Genomic DNA, 21,487 nt, shown 5'->3' with positions numbered 1-21,487 from the left:
TTGATTCTTTTTGTTAATTCTCAACAGAGAATATTTTTTTCATTGCTTTTCAGAGAGTGGAAGGGAGGGAGAAAGGAGCGGGAGAGAGAGATTGATGTGAGAGAGACGCATCCCCAGTTGCCTTTCGCATGTGCCCTGACCAGGGCGTGGGAATCGAACCCACAACCCAGCTATGTGCCCTTGACCAGGAATTGAATCCGAAACCCTTCGGTGCTGGGGCCAAGGCTCTAACCATTTAGCACCACCAGCCAGGGCCATTTTGATTCTTATAGATAAAATTTGTTTGGGATGTTGCCCTAAAAAATAGAAATACAGTATGCTAAATTTCCCTCTAACTGGATTAGCAAATGTCTCATGCCCATGATGCTACATAACAGATCCTGTTGATCTTCCCTCTTGACCCCAAATTCAGCAACATAATTCTCAACCTGGCTTTTTGGCAGACCCTATCAATTTATTGGAGTTGATACTGAAATAAAACCTTCCCCGTCAGCTCTCGGTTTTATTATTATTATTATTATTATTATTATTATTATTATTATTGATTTTTAGACAGTAGAGGAAGGGTGTGGGATAGAGAGATAGAAACATTTATGAGAGAGGAACATCATCGATTGACTGCCTCCTGCATGGCCCCTCCTGGGGATTGAGCCTGCAAACGAGGTACATGCCCTTGACCAGAATCGAACCTGGGGCCCTTTAGTCTGCAGGCCAATGCTCTATCCACTGAGCCAAACCAGCTAGGGCCCCTCTGCTCTGTTTTAAATGCATGACTAAGGAAAAAAAAAGTTTTATTTGATTTCTGAAATGATTTATCATTTCATTACAGAATGATGTCCGAGTCAAATTTGAACATAGAGGAGAAAAAAGGTAAGGAAAGAAACATTACAGTTCAGATTATCAATTTAATTAAATGCGTGTTCTAGTTAAAGCCATTAAAGGTTATTTCTATATTTTTATGCAGGCTTGTGGCTTACAAATTGAGAATGGAATAGTCCTTGATAACGTGTAACATGTATTTAAACTTAAGATAGAAACTATCAAAATTCAGGCTAAACATTAGAAAGATAAATGTTTTTACTTCGCAATATTCGAAAGTAAATAAGATCATTACATAATGCAGCCTTTGAATATTACCATTTTCTTTTATTTTTACTTATCATAATCATATTCTTATAAATCTCCTTATCATATTATACTCTACAGAATTATGTATGTGGACTTAACATTCACAATTTTAAAAAAATTTATATTTTTTATTGATTTCAGAGAGAAAGGGAGAGGGACAGAGAGAGAAACATCAATGATGAGAGAGTACCATTGATCGCCTGCCTCCTGCACACCCCACCCTGGGGATCAAGCCCACAACCCGATCATGTGCCCAAACTGGGAATCAAGCCGCGACCTCTTGGTTCATAGGTCGACACTCAACCGCTGAGCCACGCCAGCTGGCAACATTCACAGTTTGGATTATTCTCAACATATAGCATGTACTTCAATAGTGACACTGAGGGAATGAGCTGGGGTGGTAGCTGTGAGTTATTCAGGAGGGGTCAGCCTGGTCTTCTTCCGGGTCTGTATCTTCTTACAGTGGCAGAGGTGGGTGGGGATGGTTAACAGAATTATTGACAAGACGATTTGGAGTTGGAGAATATGGGATTTCATGTTTGTTATTTGTGTCTCATTAATTTAATGAAAGATCTATCCATTTAAAGACTTTTAAAAGGCTCATAAATCATATAACCTGAGATGTAAAATGTTTTACACAGAGATATAGTTTTTAAAAATGCGATATGCTAGATATACTCTATCAGTGTCGTCCATTCTGCTTTTTCTACTTACAGTTCTTTTATGGGTATTTTCAGTGTGTTTTTTTTCCTTCATGGGGCACTATTTACTGAGTGCTTGTTATCTGCTGGGCCCTGAGGGACCAGTCAGTGAGCAGATGGTCCCTGCCTGACAGAGCTTACAGGCCAGTAGAGTGGTTTCCAGGCTTAGGCGCATGTTCCCGGGAGCAGCATAGGCCAATCCATTGCGACATAGGAAGAAATACTAGAATTAATTTTTTTTAATTCTTTAAAAATATTTATATTTAAATGTTGAGTTGATAAGGGTACGAGAAATCAAAATTTGAACCCCCAAAGAATGACTTTATTCTTTTTAACAGTTTTCTTCCATTTCATAGTATGGATATCACATAGTTAAGTTTAATTATTTTCTTCAGCGAACATTTTACATTTCCCTTTAATACTCATAGAACAGTTTCAGTGCAAATTACAAACTGCAGAGCCTTGTGAGGTTTTCCTGTTTATAATTTGTATTAGAATAGAACAGACTTCAGAGTTTTTGAACTTTGTGTTGAGAATTAGTGCACTTGATCCAAAGGTAACTGTTGAGGCATGCTAACTCTTCCTAAGAAAATAAGATGTTTTAAAATTCCATTTACACAGAATCCTTCAGTTCCCCAGACCAGTTAGACTGGAACATCTGAGGTCGAAAGCTAAAACTGCCTTTGGACAGTCCATGGAGCTCCATTACACCAATAACGAGGTAAATGGAAAGTTTCACTTTAAGTTGTTCTTGTTTTGGAAAGTAGTGTATTCATTTCAGAGATTATTTTAGGACTGCTGTGTTTTTATTCAGGGATTGATGCAGATATGGTATGTTAGAGGAATGATAGAGCACAAATTTGTAAATTTAATTAAAATGGATTTTTCCATTGTCTAAAATATTTAAAAGGTACTACTGTGAGAATAGTAGAATGAGAATCTATTAAAGGAGGAAATATATATAGAGATATATATAATTTAAACATTTGCTGCTTATTTATATTTTATTTTTACTCTGTGTACTTTATTGATAAATTATCTTTTCTCATGCTCTATACTTCCTAAGAGACATTAGAGCTTTGGTAGTGAGTTTGGTTAAAACTTAGAGGATTATTTTCATGGTGGTTAAGACATGATTAGATCATGTTTACATTTGGGAGTGGTACATGATCTTAAGGGCTTGCTGTGGCCCTGAGGAGCTCTGTGTTCTGGGGAACCCCTTTTGAAACTTCTGTAAAATTTGGATTCGATTTGATGATCTCTGAGGTTTCTTTCAGGTCCTATGAAGAGATCTCAAGATCTTGAGACCTTAAAATTTTCAGGGACAATGTAGTTAACCGGTTAATTTGTACTTTTATATTTTTTTTGTTTACCACCTCAGAAAATACTTGTTGAATTTGCCAGGCATAATGCTATGAGTTAGAAATTACAGCCCCTTATGGAATTTATAGTCTTATAGTAGGAGAAGCAGACAGTTAATAAATGAACTGTTTAAATATGTTAAGTTCTTTGAAGGGAATGCATAAAATATTGTGACAAAGAATAAAGGCAAGGGCAGTAGGTATTCTATTTAGATAGTACTAAGGAAGACCTGACTGAGGTGCTAATGTTTAATTACTGAAAATTGAGGTAGGAAAAGACAACCCTGCAAAGAGTTTGAGAGAAAGAACATTCTTGGTAGAGAAAGCAGTTTGTGAGCAGTGGCAGACCCTAACATGGAAAAGACTTCTGCGCTCCAGGGATAGAAGTCCCAGTGGGAATGGAGTGACAGGGGAGGGTTTGGGTCCGAGTCCCTAGGCCAGGGACTGGACCTCCTTGGATGTCAGGTATCGGATGGAAAAGATATGAGCAGTCATAGGCATATAAGAGAGACTTTATTGTAGACCCAGTAACCCTTGCTAATATAGTAGCAAACCCAGGAGCCATTGCTAACAAAGTAGCCTGCAGGCATGCCTGCGCAGTGTATAGCTTGCTGCGTCCTTTTGCACCTGCTTATAGTAAGTTAGCCTTGAACACCCTGATTAGGATTCCCACGCTCAGAGTGGCCTTGAACATCCGGTGTACTCGGGACAGGGTTCCTACAGGAAGCTTAGTAAAAATTAATTTTAGAAAACATATGAAACATTCTGCAAATAAAAACATTTGAAAATATGTTTTCAAATGAATTAATTTAAAGCAAAAGAATATGCTAATATAATGTTTCTAACGAAACAACTGAAAACAAAGTATTTTGATTAAAAAATCCCTTTTCAAAGAAATAATATACCTGAACAAAATGATGAGTACTACAATATTTGAACACCTTAAATTTTTATTTTTCAGATACTTTTTGGCTTTTTATTAGCCATGAACACCTTGTTACCTTGCCCTGTCTTGGCACTTATTTCTGTTTGTGCTGGCCTGATGTCCAGCTGCCAGCCCCTGGGACTGCGAGCTTTTCAGGGGCATGGCGATAGGTCTAGGCCAGCCGTGGGCAAACTACAGCCCACAGGCCGGATCCGGCCTGTTTGAAATGAATAAAACTAAAAAAAAAAAAGACCGTACCCTTTTATGTAATGATGTTTACTTTGAATTTATATTAGTTCACACAAACACTCCATCCATGCTTTTGTTCCGGCCCTCCGGTCCAGTTTAAGAACCCATTGTGGCCCTCAAGTCAAAAAGTTTGCGCATCCCTGGTCTAGGGGAAACTAGATGCATCTTTGTTTTTGGTTGCTCTAAAATGTTTCATGGGAAATTTTCAGATGTCAAGTACATTAAAACTACGGTATTGTCTTGATCTACCAGGCAAGTAGGTCTATCAAGAAAAATGATGTTAGTTTGGCAGTATTTTTTCATATTGTACCTGTTCTTGTTCCTAGAATTACTGTTTCTTTTCTGAGTTCTCCAAATTTGTTTATGTATAAATTTTTGTAGGGTTTTCTTGAGGACTGACATCAAGCTAATTGATCTGTTGTTTTAGGAACCCTCTTCCATGTTCTAAAAATAGAAAAACTTCCCCCCTCATGCTTTCTGAAGGATTTTTGGGAGTGGTTCTGCCATTATCTCAGGGTGGAATGTGGTAGAGAAGGCATTAGGATGAGATTACATTGTTTAAAACTTTCTTGCAGCTCAGATTCTGTGAGAATCTGTGATTCTGTAATTAGCCATGTCATAATTTACATCATGACCAACTCAGTGCCCCTCCTTGAACATTGAGGGCACTAGGAAAGAACTTAAAAGGAATATTAGTTTTGTTGGCCTGTGGATAAGCAAAAACCCATTTATTTATACGGTTGTTATTTTAGTTCTATAAATATTTTTTTTCTAGTGCAATATAAATTTTTTTCCAAAAGGGCCATTATTCTATAAACTTATAGCTTGCCAGAATCGAAACAACCAGTAACTTTAAGCCAATGATTGGGTTTATTAGTTGGGCTCCTGCTTATGTCAAATGTGTCAGGTGTCTCTGTGTGCTTTGCTTTGGGGGTAAATGTGGGGTGTGCATTGAAATAAAGTAAGTGGATATTCTGCCCTGGCTGGTTGGCTCAGTTGGCTGGCTGGTTGGCTCAGTTGGTTGGAGCGTTGTCCTGTCCTGTACACCAAAAGGTTGGGGGTTCGATTGCTGGTTTGATCCCTGATCAGGACAGTACAGGAAGCAGCCGATCAATGTTTCTCTCTCACATCAAGGTTTCTCTCTCCCCCCATTCCTCTCTCTCTGAAAATCAATAAAAATATATCTTAAGGTGAGGATTAAAAGAGGAGGAAAAAAGAAAGCAAATGGATTTTTAAGATCATTTCCATTTGGAAACCTTTTTTATGGACTGTTTTCATGTTTCACTATGTAAAGTCAGGAAAATAATTCACTTCTTTCAAATTTAGTTTCTATTTAGTGGGTTTTTAAGCTCAGTTTTTAGTTTCCTTTCCAGAATCGTTTAATATTAACACAACTGGTTTATCAATAATAAGCAAGAAGGAAATAGATTTCATAAATGAGCCTAAATTGAATTCATGAAGCAAGAAAATATTGGGTGATTTATTTAATATAATTTAGACAAGCTGAGACTTATAAAATTTGTAACAGGTGGCCTTAGAACATACAAGGAACCCATCAGAACTACAAGCAGCAGTCCAGGCTTCACTCCATTCAGCCGCTCCAGAATGTCCACATCTCACGTTTGTAAACAGAAAAGAGCAAAATCACTTTCTTAATATTTTGGTACTGTAATTTAAACCAGTGTTTTCCCTCAAAGCAACAATATCATGGAGAAGTAAATAATTCCAGTTATAATTAAATGTATAGTAAAAGTAAATGTTCAGGTTTTCCCCTCAAATGAAAAATTGCCAAAACAATCATCATTTCTTTAAAATGTTTTCTAGTGCTTAAAATATAATAAAAAAAGAATATTAAAGATGGGAACAAGATGTACCAATATGGTTCATAATTGATAGATAATGAAAATAATTTAAGGAGATTAGGCTTGTTCTATAATACCAAACAGTTAATTTTTTATTATTATTAGAAAAAATTTCTCATAGAAAAAAAGGGTCAGGCTAGTTGATAAGTTGTAATGTATAAAATTAGCTACACACAGAAATTGGGAATATAATTTCAAGCACAGATTAAGTAAACAGATTGTATGATGGAATTCTTTTCTTTTTAAAAAATATTTTTATTGATTTTGGAGAGGAAGGGAGAGGGAAAGAGAGAGATAGAAACAGCAGTGATGAGAGAGAATCATCGATTGGCTGCCTCCTGCACAGTCCCCCACTGGGGATCGAGCCCTCAAGTCAGGCATGAGCCCTGACTGGGAGTGGAACCATGACTTCCTGGTTCATAGGCTGACGCTCAACCACTGAGCCCTGCAGGCCTGGTGAATTCTTTCTTATCAGTCCAATGAGTCCTCACTTAGTAGCATCGACAGGCTCTGTGACTTTAAGCAAAACAACTTACATTGAAACCAGTTTTACCGCAGGCTAATGGATATAAACAAGAGTTACAGTCCTGCACATCCGGACCTGTGTATTTGTGTCTGGCAGCCTTTCTTTTTTTTTTTTTTTTTTTAATATATTTTATTGCTTTTTTACAGAGAAGAAGGGAGAGGGATAGAGAGTTAGAAACATCGATGAGAGAGATCAATCAGCTGCTTCCTGCACGCCCCCCACTGGGGATGTGCTCGCAACCAAGGTACATGCCCTTGACCGGAATCCAACCTGGGACCCCTCAGTCCGCAGGCCGACGCTCTATCCACTGAGCCAAACCGGTTAGGGCGGCAGCCTTTCTTAAAACAAGGAATTTTTTTCATAAATCTGTAGAGAATGAATGCACACCATATCAGCTAGTGTGTTTGGGTGCAGATGAAGCTTTCACTCTGTGATACTTATTAAACAACACTTAGCAAGTGTTTGCTCTCTTCTGTGTGCTCCATGTTAACTGGCAGTGTGTGTGTTTGGGGGCGGGGGGCGGAGCGGCATCCCTGTCTTCAAGGAATTTATACTGTACTAGAGGCCCGGTGCACAAAATTCATGCAGAGGTAGGGTCCTTAGGCCTGGCCAGCGATCAGGGCCGATCTGTGGGGTGACTGGCGGGGCGATCGGGGGGCCGCCGCTAGCACCTGCCTTAGAGGTGACAGGCAGGGCGATCGGGGGGGGCGGGGGGCAGTGCCAGCCTGCTTGCTGGCTGGCCCCACCCCCGATCATCCTGCCGCTGCCACAGGTCGCCTCCCACAGGTGGGGCAATTGGAGGGCGGTGCCAACCTGCTTGCCGGCCGGCCCCACCCACTCGCCAGCTGGCCCTGTCCCCTGCCGCCACCACCTTCCCCCTCTGCGGGGTGACCAGCGGTGCGATTCGGCGGGGGGGGGGGGGGGGGGGGGGGGCTGGCACCTGCCTTGGCTGGCCTGTGGACTGGGGGCAGCTCCTTAGTTGAGCCCCCTGGTGGTCAGTGTGTGTCATAGCAACCGGTTGTTCTGCCATTCGGTCAATTTGCATATTAGGCTTTTATTATATAGGCTAGGACCCAAAATTAACTAGGACTTTACATTTGAGTAGCTTATGTACTGTGCTAGTTAAAGCAGGCTAAGTGTGGGATATGTTCACAGTTTTTATTCTGTCCTTTTAATGAAATGGGATATACTTTGAAGGTTATTGAAAGAGTCATCTTATGCTAAGTTTGCAACGTGTTTTAAAAAGAAAAAGGTATTCTGATTTTGTTTAATTGTATCATGCTTGTTCTCAGATACTCCCCAGGGGCTTTTGTCTCGTATAATGTCCAATCCAGTAGGAGACCAATGAAAGCCGATTTCCACATTCAGGATGCACTATTTAGCTTACATTTGTTTAGAGCAGCGGTTCTCAATCTGTGGGTTGCGACCCCTTTGGGTCTCAAACCCCTTTCGCAGGGGTCGCCTAAGACCATTGGAAAACACATATATAATTACATATTGTTTTTGTGATTAATCACTATGCTTTAATTATGTTCAATTTGTAACAATGAAATTGGGGGTCACCACAACATGAGGAACTGTATTAAAGGGTTGCGGCATTAGGAAGGTTGAGAACCACTGGTTTAGAGTGTAGTGTTCAAGTCTCCAGGGTTAGAGAGATGAGCCCCTCCATTGCAGCTGTCACAGATACTCTTTGTGTTGGGATGTAGATAAGCACAGCCAGTGCAAATGCAAATCCATCATTCCTATTAAAAAAAAAAGAACTAAAAGTTTCATCAGTGAAAGATAATAGTACCTTTTATTTTATACTAGAGGCCCGATGCACGAAATTTGTGCAAGGGGCTCAGCCCTTGCAACCTCAGCCAGCCCTCGCAGCCCCTCGCAGCCTTGGCCGGCCCTCGCAGCCCCTCGTAGCCTTGGCCGGCCCTCGCAGCCCCTCGCAGCCCTTTGCAGCCCAGAAGGTCATCCGGCTGTTTGGTCTAATTAGCATATTAGCTCTTTATTATGTAGGACTAAAGGCCCAGTGCATGAAATTCGTGCATGGAGGGAAGGGGGTGGCCCCTCAGCCCCGCATGCGTCCTCTCGCAGTCCGGGACCCCTCGGGGGATGTTGGTCCTAAACTGGCAGTCGGACATCCCTCTCGCAATCTGGGACGCTGCATGCACCAGTGACCATACTTTTCATACAGGTGAAAGGCATCTTGCTGCTGTATGGGCAGCTACAATTTTTGCCCTGATTATAAAAAGTAGTGCAGAACATGATCCTTCTGAGGCAGTAGTACCATTTTCCCCATCTTATGGGTGGAAAAACTGAAGCAGAGAGAAGTTAAGTAATTGTCTTTGTCACACAGTTATAAGTGTCAGAATCAGGGCTGGCCACAAAATGTGCAAGCCAGAGTCCATGCATGTCATCGCTGCATCATCCTGTTTTTTTTCAGTAGCCTTGCCAGGTTTTAATTTTCAAATCTAAGAGACTGTTCCCAATATATAAGGTAAGGTCCCTAGGCCTGGCCAGTGATCAGGGCCAATCTGTGTGGCGACCGGCGGGCAGGGAGATGGGGGGGCCCCACTGGCACCTGCCTTGGCTGGGGGCCTGGTACAGCCTGCTGGCCGGCCCCACCCCCTGATCACTGCCACTGGTTGCCTTGCTCTGTGGAGGCGACCATCAGGGCGCTCGCTGGACAGCCCGCTCCACCACCAGTCACCTCCCTCTCGGGGGGGGGGGGGCAGACGCTCAACACAGGAGCTGCCTCGTTCCACCGTTTGGTCGATTTGCATATTAGGATTTTATTATATAGGATAGTTTTTGTGTGTACTCTTTAATGCTGTTTTGGAGTGAAGGTACTATAACTTAAGTTTAGCAATATTATGGAAATATCCTAGATAATTAATTTTAAATGTGTTTCTAGAATAATTTAATGATTCATAAAGCAAAAAAAGTGTTTATTCTGTGATTTTAGTGGTGGTAGGATTGGAAGAGCAAAGCAGTCTGGATACATGTATTCATTCGGAATTCCATTATATTGACAAATCAAAGAGGCAGGTATTCTGAGAGCTCTGAGTTATAATCCCATAGGAATAAGATGGTCCTGGAAGGACTTGATGGCTGCATGATTCCTGATGTTCCTTTTTGTGTAGTTGGTGATCCCATTAACTACTCAAGATGACTTGGACAAAGCTGTGGAGCTGCTGGACCGCAGTGTTCATATGAAGAGCCTCAAGATATTACTTGTGGTAAATGGAAGTACACAGGTATGAGTTGGGATTGTTTGTCAGTAAGGACTGTAGGATTTGTGCCTGTGAAAATTAATATATGAAACATAGTTACAGTCTATAATTATTGATATATTTTCAATATGATTAAAAGAAAACGTACACATTGTAACTGCTATCGTTTAATGTCTTTACTTCTCAGAACTCTATAGCCAACATTACAAGTGTAATATATTGTACATATGAAACTAGCAGAAACTGAGAACTTGGGAAGAATTATGTTAAAATGTTAAAGAGTAGATTTGATAAGACCCACAAACAATGTAGAATATCTAGGATTCTGTTTAAGCCTTAAAGGGGAAGAATCGCATTAATCACCCTTTTTCCTCTGTAGGCTACTAATGTAGAACCATTGCCATCACTAGATGATTTGGATAACACAGTATTTGAAGCAGAGAGGAAAAAACGGCTTTCTGTAATAGGTAAGAGAGCTAGTATCTGAATCGTGAAATGGGTGATTTCTCAGTTTTTTCCTCTAACCTTTTATATATCCTAAACATAACCCTGATAAATAGCAGGCTATCTCTAACTCTCTGTAATTTATCTAAGTTAACTATGTTCTAGTATCTGATATTTCTTGAAAAATTATGTCAAGTATTACAGGATTAGCAGTCTCCCATTTACACATTTTTTCTTTATATACCCCCAGGGTATTTTAATGTTGAACAAATTCAAATTACTCAAAGAAATTTTAACTATACAAATAAACTGGAGGGAAAAATTAAAAGGAGTATTTTCATATATTAAAATTAATAGATGGCCCGTCCAGAGGGGCTCACTTGGTTGAGGATCATCCCTGCACTGAAAGGTTGCTGGTTCGATTCCCTGTCAGGGCACATTCCTGGTTGTGGGTTTGGTCCCCCATCGGGGAGCATGTGGAAGGCAACTGATCAATGTTTCTCTCTCACTTTGATCTTTCTCTTTTCTCTCTCTCTCTCTCTCTCCCTCTCTCTCCCCCTCTCCCCCTCTCCCCCTCTCCCCCTCTCCCCCTCTCCCCCTCTCCCCCTCTCCCCCTCTCTCTCTCTCTCTCTCTTCCTTCCCTCCCCTCCCCTGCCCTCCCCTTCCCTCTTTCTCATCCTCGTCCTCTACTTCTCCTCCCTCCCTCCCTCCCTTCTTCTCTAAAAGCATGACCTTGTGTGAGGATTAAAAAATAAAATTAATGGATGGACTACGTTCATAAGCCTTTCTCTGAGTTTTAGTTAATGTCAAGAATGTTATCAAAATAAAGAGTTTCTAGATTATGCTTTATTATTACTTTACTGGAGGCCCAATGCATGAAATTTGTGCAAGGGGCTTGGCCCTTGCAGCCCCGGCTGCCTCGGCTTCCTCTGGAGGGTCCTTCTGCTGTTCGGTCTAATTAGCATATTAGCCCTTTATTATATAGGAGTAGGATTCAGTTTTTATTTCTCAGTAATGATATACTGTTACAATCAAGCTGTGGTGCAAAGAGACATGGATGCTGTGTGCCGTGTTTTACAGGAGGCCTGTTAGCGGGGCATGGGGTGGGCAGAGGTGCTCAGAGCGCCCCAGTCTTCTCTTTGTGTGGAACACTGATAAGCTGCGTTTTTATATTGTAGGAGCATACATTGCTCAGAAACCACTGGTGTAAATGTGTTTAGCAGATTGGGCAGTGGCTGGTCATTAAAGACAGCATGAAAACATATTTGAGCGAAGGTTTTGAAGGGAAGTAGAAGAGGAGGAAAAACATGAATATGGAGGAAGCAGGAGAGTATGACAAAATAAGAGATGTGATTGGGAATCTAAGACTGGTAACAGAAGACATCTACACTAATAAAAGAGAAAAATGGTAATTGGCGTACGACACTACCCTTTTCATTGGCTAATCAGGGCTATATGCAAATTAACTGCCAACTAAGATTGGCAGTTAACTGCCAACAAGATGGCGGTTAATTTGCATATGTAGGCACAATGCAGGGAGGCGAAAGGGAAAGCAGGAAGAAGCCCCCTGCCACTGACAGTGATCGGAAACCCAGGGGGGAGCTAAGAGCTGGGGGGCAGGGCAAAGGCGGCCCTGGGGCCGCCTTTGCCCTGCCCCCCAGCCATGATCGGAGAATCAGGCGCCTTTTCTGCCCTGGCCAGTGATAGCAGGAAGTAGGGGTGGAGCCAGCGATGGGAGCTGGGCACGGTCGAAGCTGGCAGTCCCAGGAGCTAGGGGTCCCTTGCCTGGGCCTAAAGCGAAGCCCACAATCACAGGGCCGCTGCAGCTGCGGGTCCCCGCTGCCCGGGCCGGACGTCCAGGCCAGAGGCGTTAGGCCTGGGCAGGGGCGGAGCCTGCAACCGCGGGGAGCTGGGGGTCCCCTTCCCAGGCCTGACACCTCTGCCGGAGGCCTCAGGCCTGGTCAAGGGGCCGATCCGGTGATTGGTGATTGGGGGGCGGAGCCAGGGATTGGGGGGATATGATGGTCCCCTTGCCCAGGCCTGAAGCCTGGGTCAGAGGCGTCAGGCCTGGGCAAGGGGCCGATCCTGCGACTGGAGGGTGATGGGGGTCAACGCCTGAGGGCTCCCAGTATGTGAGAGGGGGCAGGCTGGGCTGAGGGACACTCCCCACACACACACACCCAGTGCACGAATTTCGTGCACCGGGCCCCTAGTTTGTTAATAACAAGAGAAGAGATTAAATTAGCATGTGAATCACCAAAAATAGCGGTTACTTATCTTCTGTTTTGGTCCTTCTGAGTATCATCTTACATAAATTCTACTGTTCAGAAATGCTGAAATGTGAGCAACAAAGAAAATACACAAGTAAAATAAAAATTGTTCGTCTTCATTTGGCTATATTTTTATATAATTTAAAAGTCTGTTGAAAGAACATTAGGGATACCCGCATTTCAATTCCATTTCTCTGATTAATCTGAGATTGGTAACTTTGTCCACTTTAAATTATGGGATTGTTATAGCAGTAAATTGAGAGAGCACCTTTCAAGTACATTTTGCTTTTCAAACTAGGAAGCATGACTATTAGTAATTATACATTTCTTTCTTTATTCCCTTTCCTTATCACATTTTAGTACCTATCATTTTAAAGTAAAATATTCCCAATTTATTTTTATTTATAATTATTTTTTAATTGATTTTAGGGGGAGAGAGAGAAATATTGATGTGAGAGAAGCATAAATCGGTTGCCTGCTGTACGCACCCTGACCAGGGATCGAACCCACAACCTGGGCATGTGTCCTGACCAGGATTGAACCTGCTATCTTTTGGTGTACAGGATGAAGCTCCAACCAACTGAGCTGTGCCAGCCAGGGCAAACATTGCCAATTTATTTTAGTTGCATTAGACAGAACAAGCTAAATGCATTAGTTAATTTGACATTTTCAATTCATTTTTAATTAAAATTGTACTGAATGTCTAACTGTTGTTCTTGTAATAAACATTCTTGTTTGATTTCATTGCTAGATAAGAAATTTTAAATTACAAATTAAAAAATTACTGGTCTTCCATTTGCCACTTCTTTAAACTCAGAATGGCTATGATAGATATGACCATTATCTTCTTTCCTTATTTACTAACAATTATTCTCTTTAGTTATTTTCATAAAAGCTAGCTAGAGGAAAAACTTCCTTTGGGATGGAATTCTATACTGGTGTGGAGGTCTTGACCACGATTGCATTGGCACACCCATTACTAACAAAAGTTAAGAAAAATGGGTTTTTAAGTAAGGAGATGAAGCCACTTTTACAGTCTTTTTTTCTTCCCCGTCTCCTTTTAGTAATGAGTATATTGGTCTTCTATAATCAAGGGCATATGGAAGGCATAAGAACATTAGGGGCAATGTGATCATAGTGGTTACAAAGCCTAAGTCAGCCTCTGGCTTAGAGGTGAGTCCCTACTCATTTTAGAGTCCAGTTTAGAAAATTACCTCTTTTGTGCACATCTCTTGGTAATCATTTCACACTCTTTTCCCGGGTCTCATCACCAACAAATACTGCCATATACTCACAATGACCCCTTTACGTAAGGTAAAACCTATTTTGTTTTTAAATCTGGCCAGAGCTTTTAATACTCATATAACTTCCCCATATGTTTTTTTAAAGTTTAAGTTCAAAAAATTAGGAGCAGCCAAACCGGTTTGGCTCAGTGGATAGAGCGTCAGCCTGTGGACTGGAAGGTCCCAGGTTCGATTCCGGTCAAGGGCATGTACCTTGGTTGCGGGCACATCCCCAGTGGGGGGTGTGCAGGAGGCAGCTGGTCGATGTTTCTCTCTCATCGATGTTTCTAACTCTCTATCCCTCTCCCTTCCTCTCTGTAAAAAGTCAATAAAATATATTTTTAAAAAAAAATTAGGAGCAGAGAGAAACTGTGTTAATAAACATGACATTGTGTCTGTACATCCAGGTAAAAATAAAGTGGATTATTGTCTAATAAGAAATTAAGTGATTAATTAGATAAACTATATTAGATTCTCCAGTTTTCTAAATTATAAAGAAATGTACATTTCAGGAACATGGCTTGCCACAAAAACAACAGCCTAATTTTAAGTCCCCAATAATAAAATTCAGGACTCCAAATTGAAAACATACAAGCTTAATGGTTAAGAAGTCATCTCATTTTCGGTTTCTAAAGATTAAAGAGAGGGAATGGAAGGAAAACTGTGGAGCCAAATGTGCAGGCATATGCTCATTATGAATGATTTTATAGTCACAGTACTCTTGCAGAGAAGGGATGTAGTCCCATGTTTGCCAGTGAGGAACAGGTTTCTGGGGATTGGGTCACTTTCCCAAAGACACAGAGCTGACAAATAGCTATCACTGGGATTTAAACTGTTGTAGAAAAACCAAGCAATGCTTAGAGAAATGGAGTTACACAGCTTTGTTATGCTGGCAGACTCAGAGGAGGTTGCCTCTCAAATTCTGAGCAAACCAATATGGTGGAAGCCCCTATTTTATCCCCTTTTGGTGTCTTGGTCCCCCAAATATGGATTATAGGTCCGGACCTTTTGTGGGCTTTGCAAAAAGCCCCAGGTGTTGGGGTCTTGAGACCATACCTAAGGGCCTGGCCTGGCGCCAGCGCTGATAATCCCCCCTCTGGGGGCTGTGTGCTGTTCATGATTTATGGCCTCAGGTCTTGCAAGACCAGATTCTGGGAAAGGGGCAGTGACTTAACACATTGCGTACCGCATAGAAATCTGTGAGACATACGCCAGGGACCGCACGTTTTTAGGCAAACCGCACGTTATTTAAATCATCATAATGCACTTTAGGTGTTGTTTTTCAATAATTATAACATTTTTATTTACAAAAACAATTAAACAATTAAAGTTCCTAGTACTTTTTTAACTACTACTGTTTGCTACTGCGTAAAATATTTTCCTCTATGAAGAGGGACCAAACAAAATTTACATAAGTATCTAGATTCGCTCCTTTTTCCGTGGGCGTGAAACACGAGAACACTCGTGAGCGGTCCTTAACAGATGGCACACGAAACACGAGAAAACTGAGCGGTACGAAGCGTGTTAATTATAGGTTATCAAGAATGTACATTAGGTTACTGGCACAAGTTCAGAGTGCTATCCCCCCCCAAAAAATGTCTTATTTTCCTCCATCAAAACGAGGTCTGACTGAAGCCATGTTCTCTCCACTACATCAGGGTGCCTTCCGTGCATTACGGGGGGAGCACCTGGGCACAGTGGCCTCGGAGTCTGGGAGCAGTGGCACTCATCTAGAAAGCTTTCTTGTGTTAGCAACCCCACAGTGCTTTGTCAGCAGCCAGAAGAATGCACCAGCTAATAAGTGTGAATGAATATTACAGTGAGGCAATAATTACAGTAGGGTGGGAGTTAGAAAGGTATAAAAATATTGGAAGTTTTACAGACAGGAATGTTTTGATAAGCTTTAATAAAAACTGGGTTTCAATTGCTAACATTATTGGTAATATAGACCAGAAGTTCTATGTATATTTAATTAAAACAAAAATTGATTACATGCTGATCTTTATAAAATCCTATAATTTTCTTCTTTGAGGTTCCACTAGTAGAGGTCAAAGCTCCCCTCCCCCAGGATACATTCCAGATGAACTGCATCAGGTTGCCAGGAACGGGTCCTTCACCAGCATCCACAGTGAAGGGGAGTTCATTCCAGAGAGCATGGACCAAGTAAGCAGGAGTTGGATGTGATTTCTTATTTTATTAAAGGGATATTGCCTAGGTCAGTGTGGTTTGGCCGGTGTGTGTGTGTGTATTACACCTCTTAATCCCATATCTTCCTTAAGTGAACAAAATGGTAAAAAGTGTAGGAAAATGCCTAATTTCCCTACACTATGTGTGCCCATGTGCATTCATGCATAAAAAAAGTTACGATAAGGTGGATTATTTTATATTGCCCATCCATAAATAAATGATTGCAGTATTTATAATCCTGGGGTTAATATTCAGATTTTTAAATTAATATTTAAAAGATATAGTCAAAACGACAAACATTTAACTTTGTGAAGATGAGGTTTATCAACTTTCTAAAACATTTTTAAATGTTTCTAAATGCTGCCGGGCTGCTGTAGCTAAGTTGATCATCAGCCTATGAACCAGGAGGTCATGGTTTGATTCCTGGTCAAGGTACATGCCTGGGTTTCTGTCTCGATCCCTGGAAAGGGGTGTGTAGGAGGCAGCCAATCAATGATTCTCTCTCATCATTGATGTTTCTCTCCCTTCCCTTCTTCTCTGAAATCAATAAAAATATATCTTTTTAAAAAGCACATGTAGAAAAAAAGTTATTAAGTGCTCACTCCAGCAGTACATACCTATAAATGAACCATACAGAGAAGATTAGCATGTCCCCTGCTCAAGGATGACACCCAAACTCGTGGGGCGTTCCATATTTTTGTGGAATGTAATGAACAAAATAGAAAAAATGTTATGAAAAGTTGTGTAGTACTGAAATATTTCTATGGAGTTCCTGCAGTTTCTGTAAGTTACATTGGCTGCTTCTATTGCAGTTTCATTTTCTAATAATGCAGCACTCACGGTGTTTAGTCTCATTTGGGTGGGGCCTTTGTTCAGTTTACAGTAAGAAAAATTATGTGAAATCTTTTAGCTTTTCACTATTTAGTCCATAGATAAACAACATTTTTCTCTTAGGATATTTTGAATTTGTAGCGTACCTATAAGGGACAACTACATTTTAAACACTTAAAAATTAGTAGCTCTGAGGGTGACTGCTATTGGGTAGGTTTCTTTTTTAGGTACTGATGGTGTTCTGAGATTGTCAGGAGGTCTCACAACTTTCAGTATACTTGCTAAAAACCATTTAATTGTACACTTGAAATGAGTGAATTTTATGTTACATGACTTATATCTCAATAAAGCTGTTTCTTAAAAAACAGTAACTTCTGGTTATTTCACATCACATGGTGGAACTCTATTTTTCTAGATGCTGGACCCATTATTTTTAAGCAGCCCTGAAAATTCTGGCTCAGGAAGTTGTCCATCACTTGATAGTCCTTTGGATGGGTAATGTTGATTGTATTTTTTGTTTTTTAACATATGTGGGTAAATATGCATATATATACATATACGTACATATACAGTATGTTGAGTTATCAATGCTTTTGTGCTACATTCAGAGGAACGTAATTGATACTGTCTATACATACTTATGGCAAATTAATTTTTTTATAGTGTAGACAAATCCCTTAACCTCATGGGACTCAGTATCATTATTCGTTAAAACTGACACCTTATTATAATATTTTGAGTATTCCTGCTTGCCAAAATAGTGTTTTGAAGTTAAATGCAAACTTAGAATTTATGTACGTTTACTTTTAAAACTGTATTGGCAAAACTGCTATCAAATTTTGTATTAATCCTTTGGAGATTTTGTGAGTTGTTTCACCTGTTTAGAATTATGTTTGTTCTGGCACCAAATTATAAATAACTTAACAGTCTTGGTAGTTGTGGCCCAGTGTGTTGATTGTGATGTAAAATTGAAGTCCTATTGTTTTGTAAAATAGCTGTTCAAGAATATAAGGTGGATCAAGTGAATTTTTTGTTACAAGTGCTCCCTCTCTCCTGGTTTCAATTAGGACACACAGAGTCAGTATCTTTATTGAAATCTTTATTGTAAAAATATAACTAATATTGTAAGGGAACAGACATTTAATTTTCTGTTACCTGTGTACATGAAGCCTTTGTCTTTGCTTGCATCTACATCAAGACAGCCATTTAAAACATTTAAGAAATTTAGGGAAATAGTAATGTAAAATATATATACTTGATAAGTTAGAAATTACTTCCTTTTTTTTTTTAATGAGGTGTCTATGGCGTGGTTTATTTTTAGGGGGGTTTTTTTTTAATTGATTTTTTACAGAGAGGAAGGGAGAGGAATAGAGAGTTAGAAACATCGATGAGAGAGAAACATCGATCAGCTGCCTCCTGCATATCTCCTACTGGGGATGTGCCCGCAACCAAGGTACATGCCCTTGACTGGAATCGAACCTGGGACCCTTCAGTCCGCAGGCCGACGCTCTATCCACTGAGCCAAACCGGTTAGGGCATATTACCTCTTTTTTTATAGATGTGGAAACAGTCTCAGAAAGGTGATTCCAAGGTTACAACAGCTAGTGAAGTGACAGAGCAAGAATAAAGCACAGGCATCCCCAAGCACCTGTGATCCCTAAGCACATCATCTGATCACTGAACTTCATGGGTTCATCTTTAAAGCCACACTTCGTGTCTGCATGGACCAAATAAGAGTTTAAGGAGAAGTTTCTCTTTTTTGAGTTATGTTAACATTTCAGAATGAGCTTCTTTATATGTACATTAGGGGCCCAGTGCATGAATTCATGCACCTTGAAAGGAACTGTGGGCCATGAGGCTGCGGTGGGCACAGGGGCAGGTCTCGGCCCATCCTCCATGCCCCTACCTGGCCCCTCCTGCCGTGGCCCCTGGTCCCCTATCTGCCAACAATCCTGCTCCCGCCACCGCTGTTCCCGTGCACTGATGGCGCCAGCCCCGCTTGCACCCCCTGATGGTGTGGAGCAATTAGGGCCAACACCAGCAGCGAGAGCGAGTAGCGGCTGCTGCCCCGTTCACCCCTCAGGAGCAGAGGGAGGTGAAGAAGCACTGAGGGGCGATCGGGGCTGGGAGCCACCACTCACACCCGCTGACAGCGCCAAGCAATTGGGACTGGCGCCAGTCACCAGCAGCGGATGCGAGTGGTGGCTCCAGCACTGGCAGCAGGTGCAAGTAGGGCTGAGGTCGGCGCCGGCAGCAGGTATGAGTGCCAGGTGGGACTGTGGTGTGTGGGAGCAAAGAATTTTCAGGTATCACCAGAGGCTTGCCCTGATGACAGCAACTGGGGCCCTGCCTTGGTCTGGCTCCCCTGATTATCTGCTCCACTATCCCGCCTGCTGCTGATGCCTGCCATGTTCCCTGCGTGTCCCCTGATGGTCAGCACACGTCATAGTGACTGGTTATTCGGTTCTGCCATTTGGTCTATTTGCATATTCAGGTTTTATATACATATAGATATGGTCTCCACACATATGTACAGATATTGATATTGCATACAGTTTTTTTAATGTTTTATTTACATTCTCTCAATTTAATGTGACATTTTCTACTTTTAGAGACAGCTATCCAAAATCACGAATGCCTCGGGCACAGAGCTACCCAGATAATCATCAGGAATTTTCAGGTTAGATTATCCACATTCTAAATGTTTAATGTTTATGCTATTAAGTAATGGTTTAGCGGGAAAGGTGAGGGGAATTTTTAAAAAAATCAAAATATGTAAATATGTTTTTCATTATTTGAAAGAAGTACTTGGCTTTCTTAATAACATAAGTTTCTTATGTGTCTCAATAGACTACGATAACCCTATCTTTGAGAAATTTGGAAAAGGAGGAACCTATCCAAGGAGGTATCATGTTTCATATCACCATCAAGACTATAATGATGGTAAGTTGCTGGCATTCAGATAAGAACAGTTTGTGAAAATTCTCAAAAATAATAAAAATAAAAATTTCATATTTAAGTAATACTATTATAAATAAACTTGTTTCTCAATCATTTAGCTTTCTGCCTAAAAAAGTTTTAAATTGGGTCATAACTAAAATTATAATACCATCTTAGTTTTATGCCAACTTACCTCATAATATTTATCTTTCCCTTAGAAGGAAGGGAATAATTAAAAATATTATTCAGAAAGTTACTCCTTCATAAAATTCATACTTGCATGGCCCTTTTAAGGGAAAAAAATATTGCTACCTTTAACTTTCCAATATTTTTTATATTTTAAATCGTGATTAGAAATGAGACTAAATTATATTTTTTCTACTTTTTACCCCAAAGTGAGAGTTCTATGATTTTTATGAATGTGTGTATATATGTGTTAACTGAGATTATTTGAATTTGTATTCAGATCCTGTTTGTTTTTCTCCTACTTTTCATTTCTGCTTTCACCTTTTTTCCTTGTATTTTTGTTTTTGACTTTATGATTTACTGTTAACAAGGATTTTTCCTTGAACTCTTTAAAAAATACTAACTTTAGGTTTAAAACATATAATTAAATAATCATTGCTATTTCAGTTTCTTAGCCTAGTCATGGGACAAATTTCTGTTCCTTACATTACAAATTTTAAAAACATTCAATTACAACATATTAATAAAAGTTTTAAGGTGATTATATTTTTGTTTTGTAGGTCGTAAAACTTTTCCAAGAGCTAGAAGGACCCAGGGGACCAGCTTCCGGTCTCCTGTGAATTTCAGTCCTACTGACCACTCCTTAAGCACTAGTAGTGGAAGCAGTATCTTTACCCCAGAGTATGATGATAGTCGAATAAGAAGAAGGGGAAGTGACATAGATAATCCTACTTTAACTGTAATGGACATCAGCCCACCTAGCCGCTGTAAGTAATAGTCATTGGCATAGTGAAATGTATAATAGAACCTTTGCAGAATTTTATAGTATTAAAAGGAATAAATATCAAGCCAGTCCTCAAGAGTGAGACCAACTTCTCAACAAAGTTGTGTTTCTAAAGGTGATTGGAATGGCAGGTAAAGCATGTTATTGCTGCTGAATTACTTTAGATGATTCTGTCCTCTTTCATTGGGAGAAGTGTCATCGATTAGTCATCCGTTCATTCATTTCACATTTCTGTGTTGGGTTCCTGCACTGAGATTTCAAATACACCCTCTCAGTGATAGCCTAATAGGGAGAATGGTATCTGGAGCAGTAATCATAGGGTAACATTTAGTCTGGATCTTACGTGTGAGTGAGAATTCACCAGGAAGGAGGTGACAGGAGCAGAGGCCAGGGCATATTCTGAACGTGTGGAAGAGTTTGTTTTTGGCCGAGGTGGACGATATCTTACTTGGAATAGGACTAGAATGGTGACTCCGGCCAGATGGTGAAGTATCTGAACTTTATCATGTAATCGGGGCATACAAAGATGCACGCTCAAAGATTGCAGTAATATTTGCATTCTCTGAATTCCTCCCGTTTTGCT

The 21,487-nt window shown here is 40.5% G+C and overlaps 1 protein-coding gene and 1 non-coding gene across 7 annotated transcripts in view; both read left to right on the top strand.

Annotated features, from left to right (window-relative positions):
• Nucleotides 1–21,487, top strand: part of MAP3K2 (mitogen-activated protein kinase kinase kinase 2) — a 108,656-nt gene that overhangs the window by 62,633 nt on the left and 24,536 nt on the right. For 5 of the 6 annotated variants that reach the window (XM_036320288.1, XM_036320286.1, XM_036320287.1 and 2 more), the window contains exons 4-12: nt 830–870; nt 2,451–2,550; nt 9,890–10,003; nt 10,359–10,446; nt 16,009–16,139; nt 17,410–17,489; nt 19,607–19,674; nt 19,845–19,937; nt 20,681–20,887. In XM_036320288.1, the coding sequence (XP_036176181.1) occupies nt 830–870; nt 2,451–2,550; nt 9,890–10,003; nt 10,359–10,446; nt 16,009–16,139; nt 17,410–17,489; nt 19,607–19,674; nt 19,845–19,937; nt 20,681–20,887 (922 nt within the window). The remainder of the gene's footprint in view (nt 1–829; nt 871–2,450; nt 2,551–9,889; nt 10,004–10,358; nt 10,447–16,008; nt 16,140–17,409; nt 17,490–19,606; nt 19,675–19,844; nt 19,938–20,680; nt 20,888–21,487) is intronic. The other variant, XM_036320289.1, reaches the window with a different exon arrangement.
• LOC118662286 lies at nt 16,758–16,862 on the top strand. Its single transcript, XR_004969677.1, has one exon. It is a non-coding gene; the product is annotated as a U6 spliceosomal RNA (small nuclear RNA).

The sequence above is a fragment of the Myotis myotis genome, unplaced genomic scaffold, assembly GCF_014108235.1.
Source record: "Myotis myotis isolate mMyoMyo1 unplaced genomic scaffold, mMyoMyo1.p scaffold_m19_p_8, whole genome shotgun sequence".
NCBI classification, from domain to species: Eukaryota; Metazoa; Chordata; class Mammalia; order Chiroptera; family Vespertilionidae; genus Myotis; species Myotis myotis.
The sequence above is the reverse complement of the archived record's forward strand: the minus strand, read 5'-3'. Positions and strand labels throughout refer to the sequence as shown.